The sequence below is a fragment of the Ahaetulla prasina genome, chromosome 4, assembly GCF_028640845.1.
Source record: "Ahaetulla prasina isolate Xishuangbanna chromosome 4, ASM2864084v1, whole genome shotgun sequence".
NCBI classification, from domain to species: Eukaryota; Metazoa; Chordata; class Lepidosauria; order Squamata; family Colubridae; genus Ahaetulla; species Ahaetulla prasina.
Genome location: NC_080542.1, coordinates 121,187,377 through 121,211,672, shown reverse-complemented (window position 1 = coordinate 121,211,672; position 24,296 = coordinate 121,187,377). Strand labels below are relative to the sequence as shown.

Here is a 24,296-nt window from a genome sequence, read left to right as displayed (position 1 = left end):
ATGTGCGGCAAGGCTTTCACAAAAGTGTCCCAGGACATGATTGTGATAGCTGATCCTGTGTCTACTTCCAGTCGGCACGGTACGCCTTCAATTGTCGGGTTTGTGAAGATCTTTTCTTCGGCGCGGTAGCTGCGTGGTCTATGGTAACAGTCATTCGGTTTGACTTCGCGCTCTTTCTTTCCTGGCCAATCGCTGGTCGCCTCGCCGATCTCGCGCTCTGATTGGCTGGTTTGAAATTTCGCGGAATGTGGGGTTTGCATCTCTGACTCAGAGCCGCTCTGATTGGCCGATTTGAATTTTCGGCGGAAGGTTGGGGTGCTCGGCAGACTTGAGCCAGGTGCCCTTCCTTTCACACCGCCGCAAATGGCGCCCTGAACTTACATCTTTGGCGCTGATGTCGCCCGCAACTTCCGCATTCCTCCGGGTCTTCCCTTGTCGATTTTCCGGTGTAGTGGACTTCTTCCTCCTCTTCGCTGGTTGACTCACGATAGGTTTCTTCGTGGTGGACTGCGCTCGGCTTTGCGCCCGCCATTGGCGTGAGTCGCTTTTGTAAGGTGTCTGCTGCATGGTTGGACATCTCATGGGCCCTGGCTTCGCCCAGAGCGTTTGCCAATGTCAGGTTGCTCTTGGCTAGCAACCGTCTCCTCAAACGGATGTCTCTGACCCCCCGTATAAGTTGTTCCAGCAGCTCTTCGTCCAGATCGCGGTACTGCAATGCTTGGAGGCTTGTCTCAGGGCTGCCATGTAGTCGCTGATAGACTCGCCTTCTTGTTGCCTCGCTCCCAAACTCGTGCCGTCGAGCGTGTTTGGACGGGCTGGTGCGTAGTGATTCTTCAGGAGGGTCTGAAGGGTCTGCCACGATACGGAGTGTAGCGGTGTTGGCTCCGCTAGGGCTTCTGACGGCGATGACTGCTGACCCACAGTGGCTTATGAAGTAAGCCCGTTTGCGGTTGTCGGAGACTCCTGTAGCTCGTTGCCTCCAGGAAACTTTCAAACGGGTCATATATATTCCCCATGTCTCCTGGGCAGGGTCAAACGGAGTGGGTGGCGTGTAGCCGGTCATCGCTGCAATGGCCGTCACCTTGCTGGGTTTGATTCTCGTAGTGAGTTCAGCTCTGTTCTGGTGCTCTGCCTCAAGATCCCACCTTCGTCGCCAATGTTAAGTTTGGGTATTGACGAGGCAGGAGACCAGGTTAGTGACAACAGCTCTTTAATATAGTGTGACCCAGCAAAACTCTGGAGAAAAACCTCTCCTTATATACACTTCAGCCTGAGGCTGCATCCAATCAGAACCGAGATATTTCCCGCCTAAAACTCCCGCCAAAACTTACAGTAATACATTACAGTATATATGCTCTCAGTGTACATAAGGAGAATAAAAGATAATTCATCAAGAAGTATCAATTCAATTTATTCTTGAATTTTATTCAAGAATAAAAAGATACAACATTTAGTGATAGTCAAGGTTAGTAATAAGCTATCAAATCATACTAGGAAACAAATAAAAACAATATAAATTGAAAGATACAAGCAACATGGTTATAGTCATAAGTGGGAAGAGATAGCACTAATAAGGAAGAGAAGAATAAAAGTAATACAGTCTTAGTAAATTATTTGACAGTGTTGTGGGAATTAGTTGTTAAGCAAAGTGATGGCATTCGGGAAAAAACTGTCCTTGTGTCTAGTTATGTTTCAGGGTTGTGATACATACTTAGACATCTTGAAAGTCTAGTTAGTTGATAAATCAAGCCAAAAATGTACAGCTAGTACTCTATGATCATGATTTACAGCATTTTTTTAAAAAAAATGTTAATTTCTGGTTTCCAGCAAAAAATGCCCCTTAATGACTATGGTGTTTGCTTAACGACCATTGCATTCACTTAATGACTCATGCAACAAAAAAGGTTTTAAAATCACGTGAGAGTTATGACTGTCATAACCTGCTTCCAAAATTGTGATCTCAATTACTGTCATAATTAGGAACTATGTAATGGTGAAAAGGTAAACTTATATAGTTTAGGATTTGCAACATGAATCTGTCCTACTATGAAGGGCCTAGAAAAGTATCTTTCTGTTTAATATCTTCCTATTCATCTGTTCTCTTGACTAGGACAGATGTTCTCATACAAAAGTGGCATTTAAAAATGCTATACAAAAGACTGCCTATAAGATTATTAGAATTACCTGTATTTCCCTGGCTTATTTATACATGTTGCTCCATTCTGGCATCCTAAGGATGTTCCTTCATAAAGCTGGCATTCATTAACATCAACAGAACAATCTGGTCCCTGAAAAGAGAAGCACAGTTTATTTTCCAAGTAAATCGGTGATTAAATCGTGTGCGTCAAGCCAATATATGATATAAAATTTCAAAAGGTACAGAGTAATGTTTCTTAATCTTGGCAAATTTGATCTCCAAGAATTCTCCAGCCAGCAGAATTCTGGCAGTCAAAATCCACACATTTTAATGCTGTCAAGGAAAAAAAAAAGACTGGTATAAAGTATCCAACTTCCCCACTGTAATGCTCCCTTTATAAACAGTAAAACAAAACTTGGTTTTGTGGCTGCATCTTCCTTGTTCATTTAAGTACAGTGCATTTTTATTTACTTTGAAGCATGGAAATATTGTAAAAAAGCATAAAACTCTTTTGAAAATCAGCTCAGATACAATTAGCCCTAAAAAATTGATACTAGATATACAAAGAGATGTACATTATATTGAAAAATATACTATATATAGGCCATTTGTATGGTAATTAAGCTGCTGCTTTAATATTAGATGGCCAGTATATATTCCTAATTTTGTTTTTTTTAAAAGGGTTTGTCTGCACAAATTAAACTGTAATTTTGTAGTTGGGGAGAGCAATAATTTCTGCTCTCCTTCCCATTTCCCCCCCTAAACCACTCTCTTTTGTATATTTTTCAACTAAGAATCATCACAGCAAAAACAAATGTAAGCAACTGAAAATTCTTGGGCTGGCTAGCATACTTGGCCCCATGCCCGAAAGTGATTCCAAGAGTGAGGGGGAAGGGCCGGTAAGGCTTACCTCGGGAGACCCGATGCCTTTGGCCTGGCTCCAGGAGCCAGAACCAGACCAGTCAGAGGACGTAATGAGGCTGTCATCCCCTGATTCCTCCCTTCCCCCAGCTACGCCTTCAGACACAGCTGATAATAATCAAGCTTGGATTGACCGTGCTTCAGAAGATTAGAGAGGTGGCGTCATCAAAGGGAAGGGTGGAGCAGGAGCCCCACTCCACAGGATATATAAGGAGCTTTGGGACTGCTCTCATTCCACGGGATGCAAAAATTAGCTGAACCATTTCAAAGAGAGCTGAAAGTCTTACTCCGTGAGTAAGAGCCATGAATCTACTGGCTGAAGGCCAGTTCGTTGATCAGAAGTGGGGAAGGAGACAGAACATCATGCATTTTCAATACCTACAGATTCCATCACTAAGTAGTTCCCTTCTAAGCGTCCTTGGTATACAGCACTTTTCAAAATAATCAGACTTTCAGCTGTCAGGTATTAAATGCAAGAGAAGGTTATGGAACTCAATAGCAGAATACAAATTTGCATGCCAAAAATCCCACTTCAACTCCTGACATCTCCAAGAAAAAGATCTCAAATGGCAGGTGACCAGGAAGACTTCAGTCTAAAAATCTGGAGAAAGAATTATGCAGTCTAAGTTTACAGTATATGGTGATTGGTCTGGACCAAGACAAATTATGCCTGAGATCAAGGACAGAATGCACAAGCTGGCTAGAAGAGCAACAGAATTTCACAACCTGGATGATAGATATTCTGTCTCCACTACCTAAGGTGGATGAACAGATTATGTGGTATATAATACCTCCAATCTGTAGTTCTCTTAATATCTATAGCAACTTATAATTTCTGCCTAGTCTGCCCTATTGGCAAATATCTCCTGCACCATGTTATTCTGTTGCATGGGCATATAAGATCTGCTTTGACTAGTTTCTGATTTCCTTTCATAAGTTAGACTGATTTCACTGGATTGACTCTTGGGTAGTGCAAAATGCTAGTTGCAAAGTGTATTTTATACATTGCAATTCTAAGAACCTTACCTGCCAATTGTTGGGACAAAGACAAAAGAAAGCATCTAGTAGGTTTATGCAGATTCCAGAATTCTGGCAAGGGTTGCTATTACAGGCTTTTTTAAGGAAGATCTGGAACAATACATAAAGCAAAAATGAAGTCATTTTTTAAGCGTTATTACTTCTGGCAATTAATTAACCCTAAAGTACATAAAAGGTGTACATCATGTTACTCACCATCTCAAGATTATGAAATCGGTCTTCAATATTCACAATCTGCAGCAGAAAAGGAATGGCATGTAGATTAGATAAATCTATTTGTTGGCACCGTCATATATTACTGTTCTGTCCAATTTCATAATTTTAATAAAACATCTGCAAAGTCCCATAGCAAAAACTTTTTTTAAAAAAATGCAAATTTTCTATGTTACATTTATGCAACTTTTACAAATATTTGCAGATTTCAGGTAATTTGAATTCTAACTGACTTAAGATACCATTTCAGCAGAATCTACTTTGAGAATTTTAGTATTTCCAGAGTTTTAAAAAATACATTATACAAGAAAGATTTCTTTTACTGCATTAATTGTAGGTGTTGATGTTTTGAAATAATTAAATGGACCATTCTCCTTTATGAAGCCTTTCTAGAAATCCAGGATAGTCTATGCTCATGATGGTGAACCTATGGCACACATGCCAAAGGTGGCACGCGTGCCAGAGGTGGCATACAGACCCCTCCCTGCTGGCAGGTGCACCGTTGCCCCATGTCAGATCTCCATGGCATTTCTTTTGTGAGCTTCTGTTTCCTTGCAAACGATGAAACAGAAGTTCACAAAAAAAAAAGGATCTTACCTTTTGCCGCGCTGCTGGTGTTGGATGCCCTGCCTCCCGCTGGCCAGCTAATCTTCAGGTCTCTATTGCACATGTGCACATGCCCGTGCATCAGGGGTGGTATTCACTTACTTCCGTTACTGGTTTGAAAATGTGAAAGCCTTCCACGCATGCGCAAAGTGTCAAAAATGGGACCTGATGATGTCTGGCCAGGTGGGCGGAGTGTCCCGCAGCTGCCGCTATCAGTTCACCAGAACCAGATATAACCGGCTGAATAACACCACTGCTATGCTTGCGTCCATGCATGTGTGCATTCATGTGTGCGCATGTACCTTTCAGTTTGGGCATGCGCACGCAGTTTGGGCATTCGGTGTCTAAAAGGTTCACCATCACTGGTCTATGTGGTCTTTTTAACACCTTATTGCCCTTCAGATTCTACTTCCTCATCTACATGAGGTGTCCTTATTCTTAAAGTAGTATTGGTCCCAATCACCATCCAATTATCCAACGGTTAAGACATCAACCTATTAACAAGCAATGAATTATTCTCTTTTCAAAATTTACAGTTAATTCAAACAATTCATCTGTGGCAGTAGTTAGAAATGGATTTTATTCTTTATAGAATATTTTTTTCATATGGCAATTTTTTTAAAATTTAAATTTAATTTAAATTTAAATTTAATTTTTTTAAAATTCTTTGTGTGGCATAAAATATAGAATTCTCAACTAGGAAGTAAAAACTATTTTGCAGGACAGCAAATTAATCAATTAATTTGGTAGTAAAATGTGATGTTTGTACTAGATGTACAATATATATGATACATAAGAGATATTAAAAAATACCTGGGACTGAAGCTGAATGATCTCCATGAGAGTTGTGCTGGTGAGTCTTTTTAGTTCTAGAATTTCATCTTTATTCCTTTGGATCTATATTTAGAAAGAAAAGGAATAAACAATTCTCAAATGCTTAAAAATTGCAGCCAACATAATTCTCAGTGAATGAAGAGAACACTGTCCAAGAGGAGGAAGAGATTCTGTTTCTTACTCTTTATAGGCCCTGCTGTTTTTAGGGATTGCTTTTGCTAGCTGTCCTCTTTCGAATATGTATTTGCGAACAATGCTCCAATACCATTAGCTTCCAGTCCAGGCAGAAAGACCCACATGATCAGTTCATGTGTTAAAAATGGATGAGGCATCATGCTGCCAGTCCTGAGTGAGGAACTCTAAGTCATATTCATATCACTACACATATGAAGGCTCACTGGCTAAATGCATGAAAGGTGGAATAGTTCCACTGAAGTAGGTCAGTAGTAAGAGGGCTAGCACTCTACCCCATACTCCACAGTATTTGTTCAAATGAGGAGAATACTGAAAAATCTACCCATGTTACAACATTTGGGTATGACTCAGAGAGAGAGAGAAAGGATTGTAACATTAATGTTGGCTAAGATAGAGGTTATTCACCCTGAGAAACTCTTGAGTAACTTGACCCTTGGGGCAGAGTCCCTGAAGATTCTACAGGTTCCTGGATTCCCAATTGGTGTAATTCTTAGGTCACTTAGCTAGAATCCAGGAGACTGGATTAAAAATTAAAAAATTAAAGATTTTTAATTATACCTTAGACCCAAAGCCAACTGGTTGACTCTCTCTTGATCCTCAGAAGGAGGCAATGGCAAAACACTTCTGAAAAATCTTGCAAAGAAAACTGCAGAGGCTAATCCAAACAGTTGTGGGGGATGCAGAGAAGGAGGAAGATGATGAGGAGGAGGAGGAGGAGGACATGGAGGAGGAGGAAGAGGACAAGGACGAGGACGTAGAGGAGGAAGATGACGAGGAAGAGGATGAGGAAAGTTTGGATTTTCCTGTGCAGTTTTACGAACCATAGGGAGTTTTCTAACATAGCTGGCATCTCCTCTAAACTAGGATATGTATTTACTATATTTCTATATAAAAGCATTTTTGAGTTGCCATACGAGTCGGGAAATTTCACAACATGCTTTTTAGTATTATACACTATTAGTTAAAAAACATAAAACTCCAGATAGTTGATTCAAACCCCAACATAATTAGGCTATTATGAAGAGTTTGTTTTCAACTCTACCATGCCATTGTGTCTACTCTTTCTTATCCTTCTAGTGACCGCTATCAGGCATCCCAGCTGGCCATGCTTTTGAAGTCTGACAAGTGTTTTGTTGGGAAGGTGGTAATGTTTTCCAATGGGAGTTAAACTAGCATAGCAAAAACATGAACTCTTGGCCAGCCACAACTAGCATTAGGTCATCATACACTTAGGCATTGCATTTTTGAGCATGGAAAATATTGGATGACATAGGAGAGGCCTATAATTAAACTAACAGTGACAGGAAGAATAAATAAACTACAGAACCTTATTTCATTTTTCTATGAAAATTTTCAATCACTGGCCTATGCTGAAAAAATTAGGAGAGAGGAGCTCCTTTTCTCAAACTGTAGAATTTTCATGAGCCTCAGACTGGTCTTGCAATCTATGCAAAATTATTGTAGCTGCTTGCAAAAATAACAACAATCAAGGCTAGTAAATGCATAAAGACTGCATCACATGAGAGACCAAATCTGTGGTCTGGATACTTATTGACTGCCACATATGGCAGTCAATAAGGAAAGCCTGGAACTGAGGGAGACTACTGTGCCTCAGATAGCTGGTTGTGAATCCCTCTATGTGAAGTGGGGTCGTAGGACTCAGGTGGGCTTGTTGATCACGTACCTGGCTCCTTGCTGCGTGACAACAGCCCTGCCCGAGCTGTTGGAGTTGCTGGCTGGGTTGGCAGTTGAAACCCCTGGACTGTTGGTCATGGGGGATTTCAATTTGCCATCAGCTGGCGTGGCATCCTCGACGGCCCGGGAGTTCATGGCTTCCATGATGGCCATGGACCTGACTCAATTAGTGGACGGCCCTACCCACATCGGGGGAGGCACTCTAGACCTGATTTTTGTCTCTGGCCAGTGGTTGAATGATCTGATTTTAAATGATTTAGTTGTTGAAGCTCTGTCATGGTCAGATCATTCTCTTTTTCATCTGGACTTTCGGACCGCTAATTAACACCACAGGGAGACGGAACCAATGCGTTGGTTCCGTCCCAGGCGCCTGATGGATCCGGAGAGGTTCCTGACGGAGCTTGGGCCGTTTCCTGAGAATCTGGCCCGCGGCACGGCTGAAAAACAAGTCGCGGCCTGGGAACTGGCCATGGCTGGGGCTTTGGACTGTGTCGTGCCTTTGCAGCCTCTGACCTGGCGTAGGTCTCAACCAGCTCCTTGGTTCTTCGAGGAGCTGAGGGAGATGAAATGCCAGAGAAGACGCCTAGAGAGTGCTTGGAGATCCAGCCGTTCGGAAGCTGACCGGACACTAGTTAGATCATATAGTAGGACCTACCTAGTGGCATTGAGGGAAGCGAAGCGTCTCTACGTTTCCTCCCACATTGCGTCGGCAGATAACCGCCCGGCCACCCTGTTTTGGGTGACCCGCTCTCTCCTTCAACAGGAGGTGCTGGAGGACCCATTACAAGGGCGTGCCGAGGAGTTTAACGGTTATCTATACGATAAAATTGTTCAGCTTCGGGATGGGTTGGATCAAAATTGGGTAGATCCAGGTGAGAGGTCGGAGACTCGTCTTGTTGAAACTGTTTGGGATAGTTTTGACCCTGTGACTCCTGAGGACATGGACAGGTTGTTGGGGAGGTTGAATGCCACCACATGTTTACTGGACCCATGCCCCTCCTGGTTGGTACTGGCCACGCAGGAGGTGACACGAGGCTGGCTCCGGGGGATTATAAATGCTTCTTTGTTGGAGGAGGTCTTTCCTGCTGCCTTGAAAGAGGCGATGGTGAGACCCAGACCCCTCCCCAAGAAGTCTTCCCTGGACCCAGCTGTTTTAGGAAATTATTGTCTGGTCTCCAACCTTCACTTTGTGGCAAAGGTTGTAGAGAGTGTGGTGGCATGTCAATTACCCCAATACCTTGATGAAACTGTCTATCTAGACCCGTTCCAGTCTGGCTTTCGACCCGGATACAGTACGGAGACGGCTTTGGTCGCGTTGGTTGATGATCTCTGGAGGGCCAGGGACAGGAGTTATTCCTCTGCCCTGGTCTTATTAGATCTCTCAGCGGCTTTCGATATCATCGACCATGGTATCCTGCTGCACCGGCTGGAGGGTTTGGGAGTGGGAGGCACCATTTATCGGTGGTTCTCCTCCTATCTCTCTGACCGGATGCAGACGGTGTTGGCAGGGGGGCAGAGATCGACCCCGAGGTGCCTCACGTGTGGGGTGCTGCAGGGGTCGATTCTCGTGCCTCTCCTGTTCAACATCTATATGAAGCCGCTGGGTGAGATCATCAGTGGTTTTGGGGTGAGGTACCAACTTTACGCTGATGACACGCAACGCAGCTGTACTTTTCCACCCCAGGCCACCCCAACGAAGCTATCGAAGTACTGTCCCGGTGTTTGGAAGCCGTACGGGTCTGGATGGGAAGAAACAGGCTCAAGCTTAATCTCTCCAAGATGGAGTGACTGTGGATGCCGGCATCCCGGTACAGTCAGCTGTAGCCACAGCTGACTGTTGGGGGCGAGTCATTGACCCCGATGGAAAGGGTGCGCAACTTGGGCGTTCTCCTGGATGGGCGGTTGTCTTTTGAAGATCACTTGGTGACCGTCTCCAGGAGAGCTTTTTATCAGGTTCACCTGATTCGCCAGTTGCGCCCCTTCCTTGACCGGGATGTCCTATGCACGGTCACTCATGCTCTTGTTACCTCTCGCTTGGATTACTGCAATGCTCTCTATATGGGACTCCCCTTGAAGTGCACCAGGAGGCTCCAGTTAGTCCAGAATGCAGCTGCACAGGTGATAGAGGGAGCGGTTCGGAGCTCCCATGTAACACCCATCCTGCGCAGACTGCACTGGCTGCCTGTTGTCTTCCGGGTGCGCTTCAAGGTATTGGTTACCACCTTTAAAGCGCTCCATGGCTTAGGACCGGGATACTTATGGGACCATCTACTGCCATCTTGTACCTCCCATCGACCTGTGCGTTCTCACAGAGAGGGATTCCTTAGGGTGCCGTCAGCCAAGCAATGTCGACTGGCAGCCCCCAGGGGAAGGGCCTTCTCTGTGGGGGCTCCTACCCTGTGGAATGAACTTCCCCCTAGATTTCAACAACTACCCTACTTTAGATAATATATTTATTTCAGAAAACAGTATATAATTGATGGGAATGTATATGAATCATCACGTGTCAACATATTTAAATCTGATTTTCTGAATCCCCTTTGAGCATTATTAAAGAATTGCATTTAGATAATAATAAATAACATTGTGAACAACAGATCCAAATCATTACCTGACTAAAAACATCAGCAAGGTCTTCTTCATTAAGTTTAATTCTGCCCTGTGATCCAGTTCTGAACTCAATATTCTTGGCAGAGCCAGTGTGAAAGACTAAATTGCCCCCTTCAGATGACATACGAGGCCTGATATGTTAAAGGGAAGAACACATTGTAAAGAACTTTAATGAAGCTACGTAATTTGTTCTATTCCTGTGACAACTTTTTTCTGTATCTATATGAATGCAAGCAAGCTGTAATTAAAATGTCAAGAATGGTACTCACTGTGCCTGATTAATGTTCTTTCTGGGTCTATTTTTTTCATCAGCATCAGATCCATAGTTTTCCTCAAAAATTATCAAGAATGTCACCAGGCTCCAAGGAAGAAAGCTTAGACACTTCATCCCTTACTTCAAGCCTTCCTGGACTTGTCCAGTCAGTTAAAATGATATCTGTATTATCTGCAAGGATTAATTCTATGTCAGGTGAACTTTGCTCTTGAAAATGTCTTTGCATATTCATAGAGATGCTTATTCAGCACTCTTTCTTTCTTCGTTAGGAATGTTAGAGGTGATTTATTTGCCATAAAGGAATAGTTGTCTATTCTATAGATCACATTTTCAATTAACCTTTAAAAGTAAATCATGTTTTCCAAGACTTCTCTTGAGCAGATACTGGAATATTGGTTCTTATTTTCTAAGGGTGTGATGTAAGTGCACATTATTATATTGTCTCTTGAGAATTACAGCTTAGTTTTATCTAATTTGCACCTGCCTCATGTTTATGGTATTGACTGGAAATTCACTTCAGTTCATCACTATGTGGAAAAATTCCTGATTAAAAAGAGGAGGTTTTATATATGAATATAATGGGGCAATAATCATAATATAAGAAGAAACAAAATTATGGAATATTTACAATCATTTTCAATTGATGTCTATGAAAGATCGTCTTTGGCAAACACAGCTCAGAAGGAGGCAGGAATTTGAATAAAACTAAGGTATTATTAGAATTCATATTAATCCTTTGAGGTAGTTTAGACAAGCACATCCAGGTACTCACACTATTCTTATTGACAGATTACATTAATGGAAGTTTACAAGATTGAAAATATTTCTCTTTCTTTTACTCTGTGGAAAACCAGGAAAGGAAATGTTTCTCAATCCCCTCTCCTTCTATGGGCTGATAAATCTTTTGCATGGTTTTCCTCATGTAGCTCTCCTCATATTTCCCAAATACATTTTCACACACCATTACAATTCAACAACTGCAAAAATATTGTAAGAGATAGCAAAAGTGTTTCCTGGTCACCACTTAAATTGATGACAGGAAGAATTTACCCTTATTCTGATTTAGCTTTGTAACATTCATCTCTAATCAGACCCAGTGGGTTATAAGGTATCATAAAGTCATAATATCCAATATATATTTCCTAACTAGATCACATAGCATGAAACAAAATCCTAAGGGCTTAAATGGAAAAATAAATTATATCATAGAAACAGGGTAGAGAAACTGCAAGTGGCTTTGGAAAAGCACAAATATGAATTGAAACAGATGGAGGCTTCCCTTCTTACTTGCAAATATTTGGTTTGCAAATACTGGTACAGCTCTAAATTTGCAGGAAGAAAGAGCCCAGGACAAAGGAGGGAGGCTACCACATTTAGGGAAGCCTAATTACAGTATATGACGGTCAATGAGATGTTAGTGGGAAGAAAACTGAAAAAGAAAGGGATCTTTGGAGTGGAAAACTGTGTGTCGATATGCATGTAGATCAAACACATCTAAGAATGTTTTCCAAGTTTTGTTTTATTTTTTAAAAAAACCTCTACTCTTCAACTTTTTGGTTTTTAATCATTCTAATTTCTTTCAATCTTTGCAGAAGCAAATTATTATACTATGCCAATTAATAAAGATGATTCAACAATAGATTGTGCCCTAAATTTTAGCCTTTTTTCACACTTTCAGAAACGATTTCTGACATCTGTAGAAGATTGCCTAGGCACAAGTGAGAGAGGCTTGATGGCTGTGTTATCATTGGCAGAATATTAGAAGAAGAGTGAGGGTTAATCTAACCAATGTTTATCAACCCTGACAACTTGAAAATGGATGAACTGCTAACTGGGGAATTCTGGAGGGGAACTCCACACATCTTCTGCCATGGTTGAGAAACACCCTTAATAACATTGCAACTAAAAATATGGAATCGAATAAAAAATTAACATATCCACATTGCACATATTGCCATTTAAATAATGGTTTTGTGGTTTAATAAAACAGGAACATAAGAACATATTACAGGTCAGGTCATTGATCATCTGGTTTTGTATAGTGAAACTGTCAGCAATTTTCCAGGCTTCATTTCTACCAGAGATTTCTTCAATCTTATCTAGACATACCCAAGATAAAGCATGATATATTCTCTGTGGAAATCAGATGTTATATTATCTAGCTACTGCCCTTCTACTAATTTCACAATAGTCTGTAGTTTATATTAACAAGATCTTTTAATAGTACTTTTACTTTTTACATTAATGGCTCAGTGGTGAAATAACAACTTTCCTCTAAAAAATTAATGGCACTTCCAACTAAAAGGTACATGTAGCAGGTTATGGAGGGTTATTACTAGTCAGGAAATACTGACATTATTTTTTTCATCTAATATATTTATAAGTTAGGCAAATAATCTGATGAAACAGAACAGTGAAATGTTCATATTGTGAACGTTTTCTGGGAAAGATGGGAAATGTAACACAACAGAGAGATTGGAGAAAGCTGAAGTAGACTATTAGACAAGATTTAGCTTGGTTTCAAATCTGCTCTTTGGAATGCAGGTTCTAGGTTAGCATATTTCAGTGTCATGTACATGTGTCAGGAAATAAGAAGAAGAAATAGATAGAACATGTAAGTAAGAACTGAGTCAGAGTATATAATAGGGTGAGGATGCTTTGAATCCAAAGTGAATAGCTAGTTGGTTTTAATCAGGTTTGTCTGTAGCTTTAAAAGTTCAGCTAAACTTCTAAAAAAGCAAACATCATCTTTCTTCTCCCCGCAACTCTTTTCCCCACTAACAAAAGAAATCACTTTTTGTATATTTATTAATTATTTATTTATTTATTTATTTATTTATTTATTTATTTATTTATTTATTTATTTCTTGTACATACTCCTACAAGATCTGCAACTTTTATTCATAACAATATTTTAGGAATTTGAGCAACTGAGTCAAAATAAAAAGGAACATATTATTTGATTTCCTTGGTAATATCTTGAATTTCAATGTTCTATGAGATGCATAGACAAAAATGCTAGGCCTATAAAAAATTAAAAGAAGGCAGATGTTTTCAAAAAATAGATTTGAAAATATTTTAAAATGTTCATTATATTGGAGATATGTTAAATTCTATCATACTTAAGATATACTTTACAATAAAAATTGTACGAATATTTATAAGGAATAAACAAGGAATAAACATTATAATGCCTTATCAGCTATTTTGATGTTCCATTGAGTATTACATCTAAATAAGAGTTTAAAATGAAATCCAGAGAGAAAATGAGTTAACACAAAGACAGTCTGGATTCATGAATCTGGATCTTTCTCTGAGACTTCACCACATAAATTCTCTGAATTCCTCACAGCTTCTAGAGGAAGCTGAGCCACAATACTGTAATTTATTAAGGCTCTTTGATTCATATATGAATATGCCTAAAACAAATTAATTTCCACATTACTCCATAAATTCTTAGTATTTTTAAAATAAATTAATTTAGTCTGAATAAAATCTACTTTAAAACACATAATTATAGGACTCTTGTTTAGTATGCAAATAGAAGTTTATGACCATTTTCAAGCATATTTATTGAATACCTCTGTGTATTGTACTTATCTTCAGCAGTAATTTGTTCAATATAGATAGTTATAGTTGGGCTTATTCAAGAAGATAGGCTAAAAATGTTAACCTGGGAGCCTTTTGTGTCTTTGAAATATTATAGATAAAATCCATTTTCAAATCTTCTGTCTTTTCTTCAGGTAGGAGAACATCTTCCTTCTGTTTCTTCACCAGGCAGATATTGAGGGTATATGTGTATAGGCAGATCTTCAGAGGGATGATGAATTATTACTTCCCAAGGATAGAAGCTATTACATTGACAGGAGTTTAATTTTTTTTATATATACTTCTATAACTCTATAGCAGATGTTTTGAAGAGTATGGCTTCAAGCTTGCATACTGTATGCTGACAGTCCTAGCAACAGAATTCCAGATGCTATTATAGGATAGCCCTCTATGAACCTTAAAATTTATCTCTTGTCTGAAAAGCGATTACATTAAAACTATTCAGAAATCAGACCTCTTGAATACTCACATACTACCAAATAAAAGTTATAAGAATGTAAAAAGCCAGATTTGATTTATTTGATAACTTTGAACCTAAGCAAATGGTTGTTTTCTAAAATGTACTCATGATTTATAATTATCAATTATTTTTAAATTTCCATCATAAGATACTCCATTTTTTCTCTAACAACTGGGGCAATTCAAGGCTTTTTTTACTCAAAGGTTGTTTTCATAGTTGTCATTATTCTGAGTTCCATATTCTAAGAGGCACATACATTGATAATAATGAAATACTGGATCTATTAGTAAATCTGTGTTGAGTCCAGAAGGTGCTTGTCCTTTACTTTAAATATAAATATTGAGATTGAAAAGCCTGCTTGTTATTTTTATAATTACAGATGCTATTAATTAAACTTAGCAAATTTGACATGCAGAGATTTTATGATGCATAGATTTACTCCACAAAAAGTAAGTTGAGTTGCATCTTTAGCAATCACTCTTTTCCCTGAGGAAACTTGAAAATTGCAGTTGGGATTCAACATAAGGTTGTGGTTTCTAAGAAGAAATTATCATGAAACTACAATTCTAGAATTTATTTGGGAGAAACAATGATAAAATGATATTAAAACTAAAAAAGCTGTTTTCAAGATATTAAAAGAAATTTAATATTTGGCTTTACAAAATTTATTTAAAAACATTTATATTCCACCACTGAGTTGGGTTTAAGATTTAAAATAACTTATATAAATTCCTATTTTTTCATAAATTCAGGATCCAGTATTCATAAATTAAAAAACTAACACAGGACTTTCAGTAAGACCCTCAATTTTCACAAATGGTAAAACAGATACACATTAGACAATTATTTATTTTATAAACAAAGATGAGCATCCACACAAATATACCATAGTAATCAGATTCAATCTTCTTCCAAGAAAGAAATCCATATTCTGATGTAGTATAATGGTCCCAGAAAGTTCACTTGAACAATTCATCACTTATTGATAGGGTCAACAACGAGAAATGAAATTAATTTAGCAACCACAAACACGCTGAGGCTGTTTCCAAGTAGACGGTAACACTGTTTTATGGCAATGTTTTCAGGAAAATCTAAAAAAAAAATTATTATTTTTTAAAAAGAGAAAACATTGTTTTTTCAGCAATATGAAATATTTTAATTCCAAAAGCAATTAATGATTATTGCTATTATTTTGACACTGAAATCCTACAAAGCTTTAGTCATAAATACAGTTAACTTCAACAACTTATATTCTAAGGCCAGTGAGTACAGAACTGCAGTTCTCTTTGACTTGAGAGCAAGATCACTGAACTCAACATAAATTGCCTCTGAGTGGACATATGTCATCTCACCAGAAAGCAGCAAAACCTTGGCTTGGAAACTAAGAAGAGCTAGCTTGCTTAGTGTTTTGATGGGAGACCACCAGGATTATATACTAGACTGGGAAACCAACCAACCAACCAATCCAAATACATATTATAGAAGAAAGCAAAGACAAACTCCTGTACTTGTGCCAAGAAAACTGCATTGTTGTTTTTATGTAGGCATTGAGCTTCCGTTGGAAATATCTTGAGCTTTTCAGATAGATTCAGAACTGACTGCAAACATTCTATTTTCTTGGTATTCTCAATAACTTACAACATTATCAGAAATGTGGAAGAACCCTTTAACTGAAAGAACTGCCTGGGGTTTGGTTTGTTTTTTTGTTTTTTTTAATAATTCCTGGTATTTAACTGCCAACACAAATAGCATCTGAACCATGAAATATGGATTACTCTGACCAAGCATGATTATTTCATGATATTTAATCCACTAAACATTCAGCATTATTCTTTGGCATGGTAAAGTGTGGTTCTTTTAAGAACTTCGCTATTTTAGGGAACATCTTGTCTTTCTTGCCTTTTCACTACCATTTAGCAATTATTTTTTCCCTTCATTTAAAGTGTTTTTCCTCCTGGTTACATTCATGTCCACTGAACTGTGGAGAAATTGAATTCCAGCATGACCTCAGTACTAAATGGTATGCTCTACAAAATCTGTCACTTGGAAAAGAGAAAAATCTGTCTCAAGCCTGTATGTCAACATCTCTCTTCATTTCTATTCTGAACCAGCCATTATCCAATTTAATGCCTTCCTGATGTATCTGACCATTATCTGTATAATGCTCTGCTTGCATGCAACCATGCATATTTTAAGTGCACCAGGTTGAAGAAGACTAAGCTAGCCTTGGGGAAAAAACATTAGCAGTAGAAGTATTTTCTGAATAATCTGATGTCATCTTCCTGAAAGCTAGCCACAGATGCATGGATAACGTAATTGAGCATAACGATGTTATTTCAGCAGCCTTAGGAGACTGATTTTATTAATGAAAATAAAACAATTAGAAGAGTATATGACTGCCTCTTCTAGATGCTTCTTTCACATATAAAAACAACCAAAACACATATTTTATAATATATTACAAATGCAGAATCTAAAATCTGTGTCACATTAGAAGAAATATATTATATTCAAAGTTCACAAGGATAAACAACTTAGAATAAGCTCAAGAAGTGTTTTGCCTGATGAAGAATTTATAGCATACCATATACAATATACTTGCCTATAAGCCAAGATTTTTTGATTCCAAAATATCCTCATACTTATGTTCAGCTTTCCATAGAACAGAACTTGGATTTATTAAAAAAAAATCACTAGTTTTAAATGACATAAAAGTTTGCAGTTTCTCACTTTTTCTGTACACATTTCTAGTAGGTAGGAAACTGCAATGCCTAGAAATTGCCAATGATTGTCATATATTGCAACTTTCAAGCTAAAAATTGTTAGTAGCATGGAAAAAACTAATAATTCTGCTACTACAAGATAATGTGAGATATGTGAAAAACAAGTTTGTGAATGGAAGCAAAGGAAAATTATTCTCTGCTTGGTTGCAATTTTTGATTCCAAAATATCCCCATACTTGGGTTCAGCTTTACATAGAACAGAACAGAATAAGCAGGTCTGCTTATGTATAGTAGCCCATTTTTCTTGGAATTCTGGTTGCAATTTCACGTTGTACAACATCATATATGCAGATTAACTTATACATGAGTATATACGGTAAGCAACTTCACTGAGTTTCTGGGGTGTAACATTTTTAAATATTACTTATAGTTGTATTTAATAAATACCAAACGCATACCAAATTCAGGGGGAAATCCATGCAGATTTGCTATCTCTCTCGGAGTAAAATACCGCAGTTGAAGCATTGATAGATTCTTAAGCTTTTCATCTTCAGACAAATCATCAAAGGATTTAAATACGGATTCAAGCTGTAGAAAAGGGTTGACAAATTGTTCATGATGTATGACTAAAAAATAACATTCCTATTTTCATCCACTATTTCGTCATCCATCATCATGATTTGCAAGGCTCCATAATCCTAGCAGAGCAGAGCTGAGCTGAAACACTCTGTCTAGGTCAGGGATATCTGCAGGACCTGATGCTTTTGACAGATGGAAGCAACTTCAAGCCACAAACACTACCCATAATATCAAGGTGCATCCACACAAGAGACACAGCACAAGGAACTGTGGCCTGGTAGTTCTTTGCCCATTTCACATCTCTGTGGTCTCCTCTGATCTGGTTCCCTATGACTTTGGGATATGACAAAAGCAAAGACAAATGACCTGAGAGACAGCTGCCTAATAAAAAAAACCAACATCTGAATTTTTTTAATATGGAAAGAATAAAGTTAAAAAGAACACCTTTCTTCTAATGCTAAGTTACTGATAAATGAGACTGGAAAATGTAATCACGTAACATTTGGAGAGGCGAAGGTTGTCCACTTCTGATTTGCAGTTCATCCATTGCAGATTTGGTTTTCACTGCAATTTTTGTTTAACTTATGCCTCTATTTGATTCTATTAATAAATGCAATTTTATTCCTTAAATGCATAGTTGGATTTTATTTACCATCTTAGTGATTCATGCACATTAATATGCAAGTGTAGTTTTCTTTATCAGTTCTGTTTTCATAGTCTTGATTTTGAAATATATTTTTCTTAAAAAAAGAAAACTAGCTTTGTAGTTTCATATTGAATCTGTACTATTAACTTTAAAAGATACAATTTACATTGTTGATATTATAGGAATAAAACTTTCAGAAAAGTCCAGTGAGAGGTATAGAAAAAAATGGATAAAAATATATTTCAAAATCACTGTCCATGCAAATCTGAAAAATTTAAAAAAAACTTTGCAAATACATATTTCTTTGTACAGTCTATTTTTATTAACCAGTTTTCCTTCTCACTCAAATTCAGTTCTAGTATTACAGATATTCCTCAGGTTATAATATCAGTTGGGACTGGAACTGCCATTTCTAAACAACAGCTATAAAGCACAATATCACATGACTACATTGTTAACTGACAGCAATTCCAGCCGGCCCAGCTGCCAACATTAAGAGAGGACTGTGTGGATTGTTAAATGAGGATCTCATTTTTTAACTCAAAGGGAGGATACTATGTTTCTGCTGCAATTAAGTTTTTTCAAGCCATGTTGCTGGCACAGCTTTTTTAACAGGAATTAATATTCTGCTCCAACGTTGCTTCAATGTTGCAATCAGGAGTGCACAGATCATTTGATCAAGATGAGAATGTGACAGCCAGAATCCTGAAGTAGAGTCATAAAAAAACCCTTCTTCAATGCCACCACAAGTTTGAGCAGTTGCTAATGAGTGTTTATGTTCTGAGGACTATCTACATACATTTTTCAGAAATCTGAATGGTTTTGAAATATTTGAACCATCTATAATTATTCCATAGAATACTAATATATAATTAATTATATTAATTAAAAGAACAAATAACATACCTAATTCAGGGGAAATCCATGCAGATTTGCTATCTCTCGGAGTAAAATACCGCAGTTGAAGCATTGATAGATTCTTAAGCTTTTCATCTTCAGACAAATCATCAAAGGATTTAAATACGGATTCAAGCTGTAGAAAAGGGTTGACAAATTGTTCATGATGTATGACTAAAAAATAACATTCCTATTTTCATCCACTATTTCGTCATCCATCATCATGATTTGCAAGGCTCCATAATCCTAGCAGAGCAGAGCTGAGCTGAAACACTCTGTCTAGGTCAGGGATATCTGCAGGACCTGATGCTTTTGACAGATGGAAGCAACTTCAAGCCACAAACACTACCCATAATATCAAGGTGCATCCACACAAGAGACACAGCACAAGGAACTGTGGCCTGGTAGTTCTTTGCCCATTTCACATCTCTGTGGTCTCCTCTGATCTGGTTCCCTATGACTTTGGGATATGACAAAAGCAAAGACAAATGACCTGAGAGACAGCTGCCTAATAAAAAAAACCAACATCTGAATTTTTTTAATATGGAAAGAATAAAGTTAAAAAGAACACCTTTCTTCTAATGCTAAGTTACTGATAAATGAGACTGGAAAATGTAATCACGTAACATTTGGAGAGGCGAAGGTTGTCCACTTCTGATTTGCAGTTCATCCATTGCAGATTTGGTTTTCACTGCAATTTTTGTTTAACTTATGCCTCTATTTGATTCTATTAATAAATGCAATTTTATTCCTTAAATGCATAGTTGGATTTTATTTACCATCTTAGTGATTCATGCACATTAATATGCAAGTGTAGTTTTCTTTATCAGTTCTGTTTTCATAGTCTTGATTTTGAAATATATTTTTCTTAAAAAAAGAAAACTAGCTTTGTAGTTTCATATTGAATCTGTACTATTAACTTTAAAAGATACAATTTACATTGTTGATATTATAGGAATAAAACTTTCAGAAAAGTCCAGTGAGAGGTATAGAAAAAAATGGATAAAAATATATTTCAAAATCACTGTCCATGCAAATCTGAAAAATTTAAAAAAAACTTTGCAAATACATATTTCTTTGTACAGTCTATTTTTATTAACCAGTTTTCCTTCTCACTCAAATTCAGTTCTAGTATTACAGATATTCCTCAGGTTATAATATCAGTTGGGACTGGAACTGCCATTTCTAAACAACAGCTATAAAGCACAATATCACATGACTACATTGTTAACTGACAGCAATTCCAGCCGGCCCAGCTGCCAACATTAAGAGAGGACTGTGTGGATTGTTAAATGAGGATCTCATTTTTTAACTCAAAGGGAGGATACTATGTTTCTGCTGCAATTAAGTTTTTTCAAGCCATGTTGCTGGCACAGCTTTTTTAACAGGAATTAATATTCTGCTCCAACGTTGCTTCAATGTTGCAATCAGGAGTGCACAGATCATTTGATCAAGATGAGAATGTGACAGCCAGAATCCTGAAGTAGAGTCATAAAAAAACCCTTCTTCAATGCCACCACAAGTTTGAGCAGTTGCTAATGAGTGTTTATGTTCTGAGGACTATCTACATACATTTTTCAGAAATCTGAATGGTTTTGAAATATTTGAACCATCTATAATTATTCCATAGAATACTAATATATAATTAATTATATTAATTAAAAGAACAAATAACATACCTAAGCTTTCTAGGTCATCAGGCAACCTGTATGATTTTCTTGCTGGTAGCTTTACTCTATCTTTTTTTTTTTTATTAACTAAACCCAAGACTCTACACCATAAAATTAAACCATGAATATATATAAAGGGTTCCACTGTACCTGAATATTTTCTGCCATCTGTAACACGGAACCCGTTCCTTCTACGTAGTGTCCATACCTTCAAATCAATTAAGAGTCATGCATTACAATCCTTGCGAGATTTGTACCATTGATGGGTATAGAGGTTGTGTTTGCAAATGGCTTATAAAAGCATCTAAATGAACACCAATTTAATAAAAGTAGTCCAGGGAATGGAAGTTCAGCCAGTTTGGTCATAAATAAAATCAAATGCTCTATACACATGGCTAATATAGAGGGCTCAAATCCCTTGTCAATATTTTTTTCTGCATCAACATGATTTAATATTGATGAATTGCAAATGAGATATGTGTGCATCATATGCACAGTGGATTCATTGTTTTCAACTGCATCTATATAAATTAGTCAGCATATAAATCTGCCCACAGCTGTTCCAATTATACTCCCCATGGTTATCCCTGCTTTGAAAATAATGTGGAAGAAGTGATTTGAACCTTTCAGGACCACAAACGTACTGAACATTAAAACAGTCATGCTTTCTTTGAAGGAGTGACTCAAAGGTTATTGTGACTCTTCAAGAAGTGGTACATTTTTGTAAGCTGTCGAAGCATGAAAACAATAAAGACTGCTTTAATGAACAGCAAAATCATGATGTGCTCTTGCAATTCATTTTCCAGATATACACAGCACTAATGTATACAATGCTGGGCTCCTTGATATTTGAGACAGAAGCACTAAAAATAATGGTATCCTTTTTCTGGAGCCACTGTGGGTTTTTTGCCTAAACACGTTTATACAGCAGTTTCTTGCAGACTGTTATTTATTGTTAATTACAAGACAAGCAGAACCTGAGAAACAGTTATCAAGCAAACAGAACCAAACATACCCCCACAAAAAATAAAAGATGACATGGGAGAGAGAGAGATGAACTGTAGCTAGAGACAAACACTGATTCCAGTAAAGGAAACAAAGAAAACTGGGTAAGTTTAAATTACTGTTCTATACAGTTACAGGATGAACAGAAGAGAGAAAGAAAAGTAGTTGGACCTCTAAATAATAGAGGCTGCATCTCTCCTCTGCATTGCACACTTTCTGAGGACAGAAACTGCAGGTAAAATGCACTATATATTACAAGATTGACTTGTATACAGAAGTAATACTACTTCCAAAAAAAAAAAAGTCATCCTGTGTATTTGGCATAGCAATGAAAAGTTGCTTGATGGTCAACACCGTAATGGAGCATATCTTTTTTGCTCAATTGTTTATTAGTTGCAATCCCCTGCAAACCATTACACAAAATTCATTGGTAAATCTCCAAGGCTGAACAGCCTTTAAACTACATACAATAGTTTAGACCACTTGAAGGTAGCTCCCTCCTGCTACCTGTGGGTGGCGGTTGTGATTAGAGAGAGCCTGGAGCCAAGGGAGTCCACTGTTCCTCAGATAGCTGGCTGTGAATCCCTCCTTGTGAAGTGGGGCCATCGTAATCAGATGGGGTTGTTGATCACGTACCTGGCTCCTTGCTGCGTGACTACAGCCCTACCTGAGCTACTGGAGGTGCTTGCTGGCGTGGCGGTTGAGATCCCCAGACTTTTGGTCTTGGGAGATTTCAACTTGCCATCGGCCGGCTTGTCATCAACAGTGGTTCAGGAGTTCCAGGCCTCCATGACGGCCTTGGACCTGATTCAAGTAACTGATGGCCCTACACACATCGGGGGAGGCACGCTAGACTTGATTTTTATCTCTGGTCAGTGGGTTAATGATCTGGAATTAGGAGATATAGTGAAAGAACCATTGTCATGGTCAGATCATTTTCTCCTTCGCCTAGACTTTCGAACCGCTGCTCACCACCGCAGGGAGACGGAGCCGATGCGTTGGTTCCGTCCCAGGCGCCTGATGGACCCGGAGAGGTTTCTGACGGAGCTTGGGCCGTTTCCTGAGGATCTTACCCACGGCACGACTGAAGAACTGGTTGCGGCTTGGGATCGGGCCGCGGCTGGGGCTTTGGACCGTGTCGTGCCTTTGCGGCCTCTGACCCGGCGTAGATCTCAATTGGCTCCCTGGTTCTCCGGGGAGCTGAGAGAGATGAAACGCCGGAGAAGACGCCTAGAGAGTGTTTGAGGTCCAGCAGGTCCGAGGCTGATCGGACACTAGTGAGGTCCTTTACCAGGACCTACCTAGTGGCAATGAGGGAGGCGAAACGCTCCTACGTTTCCACCCTCATTGCGTCGGCAGATAACCGCCCGGCCGCCCTGTTTCGGGTGACCCGTTCCCTCCTTCAACAAGAGGGGCGGGATGACCCCCTGCAGGGTCGAGCCGAGGAGTTTAACGGTTATCTATACGATAAAATCGTTCAGCTTCGTGATGGCTTGGACCATGATTGCGATGATTCAGCCGAGGTGACAGAGACTCGTCTTGTTGAGGTTATGTGGGATGAGTTTGATTCTGTGGCTCCCGAGGACGTGGACAGGTTGCTGGGGAGGTTGCATGCGACTACGTGTTTACTGGACCCGTGTCCTTCCTGGTTAGTACTGGCTGCTCAGGAAGTGACACGAGGCTGGTTCCAGGGGATTATAAATGCTTCTTTGGCTGAAGGGGTTTTCCCCACCGCCTTGAAGGAGGCGGTGGTGAGACCCCTCCTGAAGAAGCCTTCCCTGGACCCAGCTATTTTGGGAAATTATCGTCCAGTCTCCAACCTTCGCTTTGTGGCAAAGGTTGTAGAGAGTGTGGTTGCATGGCAGCTCCCCCGGCACCTGGAGAAAGCAGTCTATCTAGACCCATTCCAGTCCGGCTTCCGACCCGGTTATAGCACGGAGACGGCTTTGGTCGCGTTGGTGGATGACCTCTGGAGGGCCAGGGATAGGGGTTGTTCCTCTGCCTTGGTCCTATTAGATCTCTCAGCGGCTTTTGATACCATCGACCATGGTATCCTGCTGCGCCGGTTGGAGGGATTGGGAGTGGGAGGCACCGTTTATCGGTGGTTCTCCTCCTATCTCTCTGACCGGTCGCAGTCGGTGTTGACAGGGGGGCAGAGGTCGTCCTCGAGGGGCCTCACTTGTG

The 24,296-nt window shown here is 39.1% G+C and overlaps 2 protein-coding genes across 3 annotated transcripts in view; both read right to left on the bottom strand.

Annotated features, from left to right (window-relative positions):
• The window catches only part of CUBN (cubilin), a 49,267-nt gene extending 38,626 nt beyond the window's left edge, over positions 1–10,641 (bottom strand). Inside the window, exons 1-5 of one of the 2 annotated variants that reach the window (XM_058181695.1) lie at positions 10,519–10,641; positions 5,729–5,812; positions 4,292–4,330; positions 4,085–4,186; positions 2,185–2,288 (exon numbers count right to left, since the gene is read on the bottom strand). In XM_058181695.1, coding sequence (XP_058037678.1) covers positions 2,185–2,288; positions 4,085–4,186; positions 4,292–4,330; positions 5,729–5,755 — 272 coding nt within the window. In that variant the 5' untranslated portion in view covers positions 5,756–5,812; positions 10,519–10,641. Of the gene's footprint in view, positions 1–2,184; positions 2,289–3,440; positions 3,623–4,084; positions 4,187–4,291; positions 4,331–5,728; positions 5,813–10,518 lie in introns of those variants that run through there. The other variant, XM_058181696.1, reaches the window with a different exon arrangement.
• A 4,782-nt stretch (positions 10,642–15,423) lies between these two features.
• TRDMT1 (tRNA aspartic acid methyltransferase 1) overlaps positions 15,424–24,296 on the bottom strand; it is a 30,594-nt gene continuing 21,721 nt past the window's right edge. Inside the window, exons 9-11 of the mRNA XM_058181701.1 lie at positions 21,258–21,315; positions 17,774–17,903; positions 15,424–15,683 (exon numbers count right to left, since the gene is read on the bottom strand). Of these exons, the coding sequence (XP_058037684.1) occupies positions 15,568–15,683; positions 17,774–17,903; positions 21,258–21,315 (304 nt within the window). The 3' untranslated portion in view covers positions 15,424–15,567. The remainder of the gene's footprint in view (positions 15,684–17,773; positions 17,904–21,257; positions 21,316–24,296) is intronic.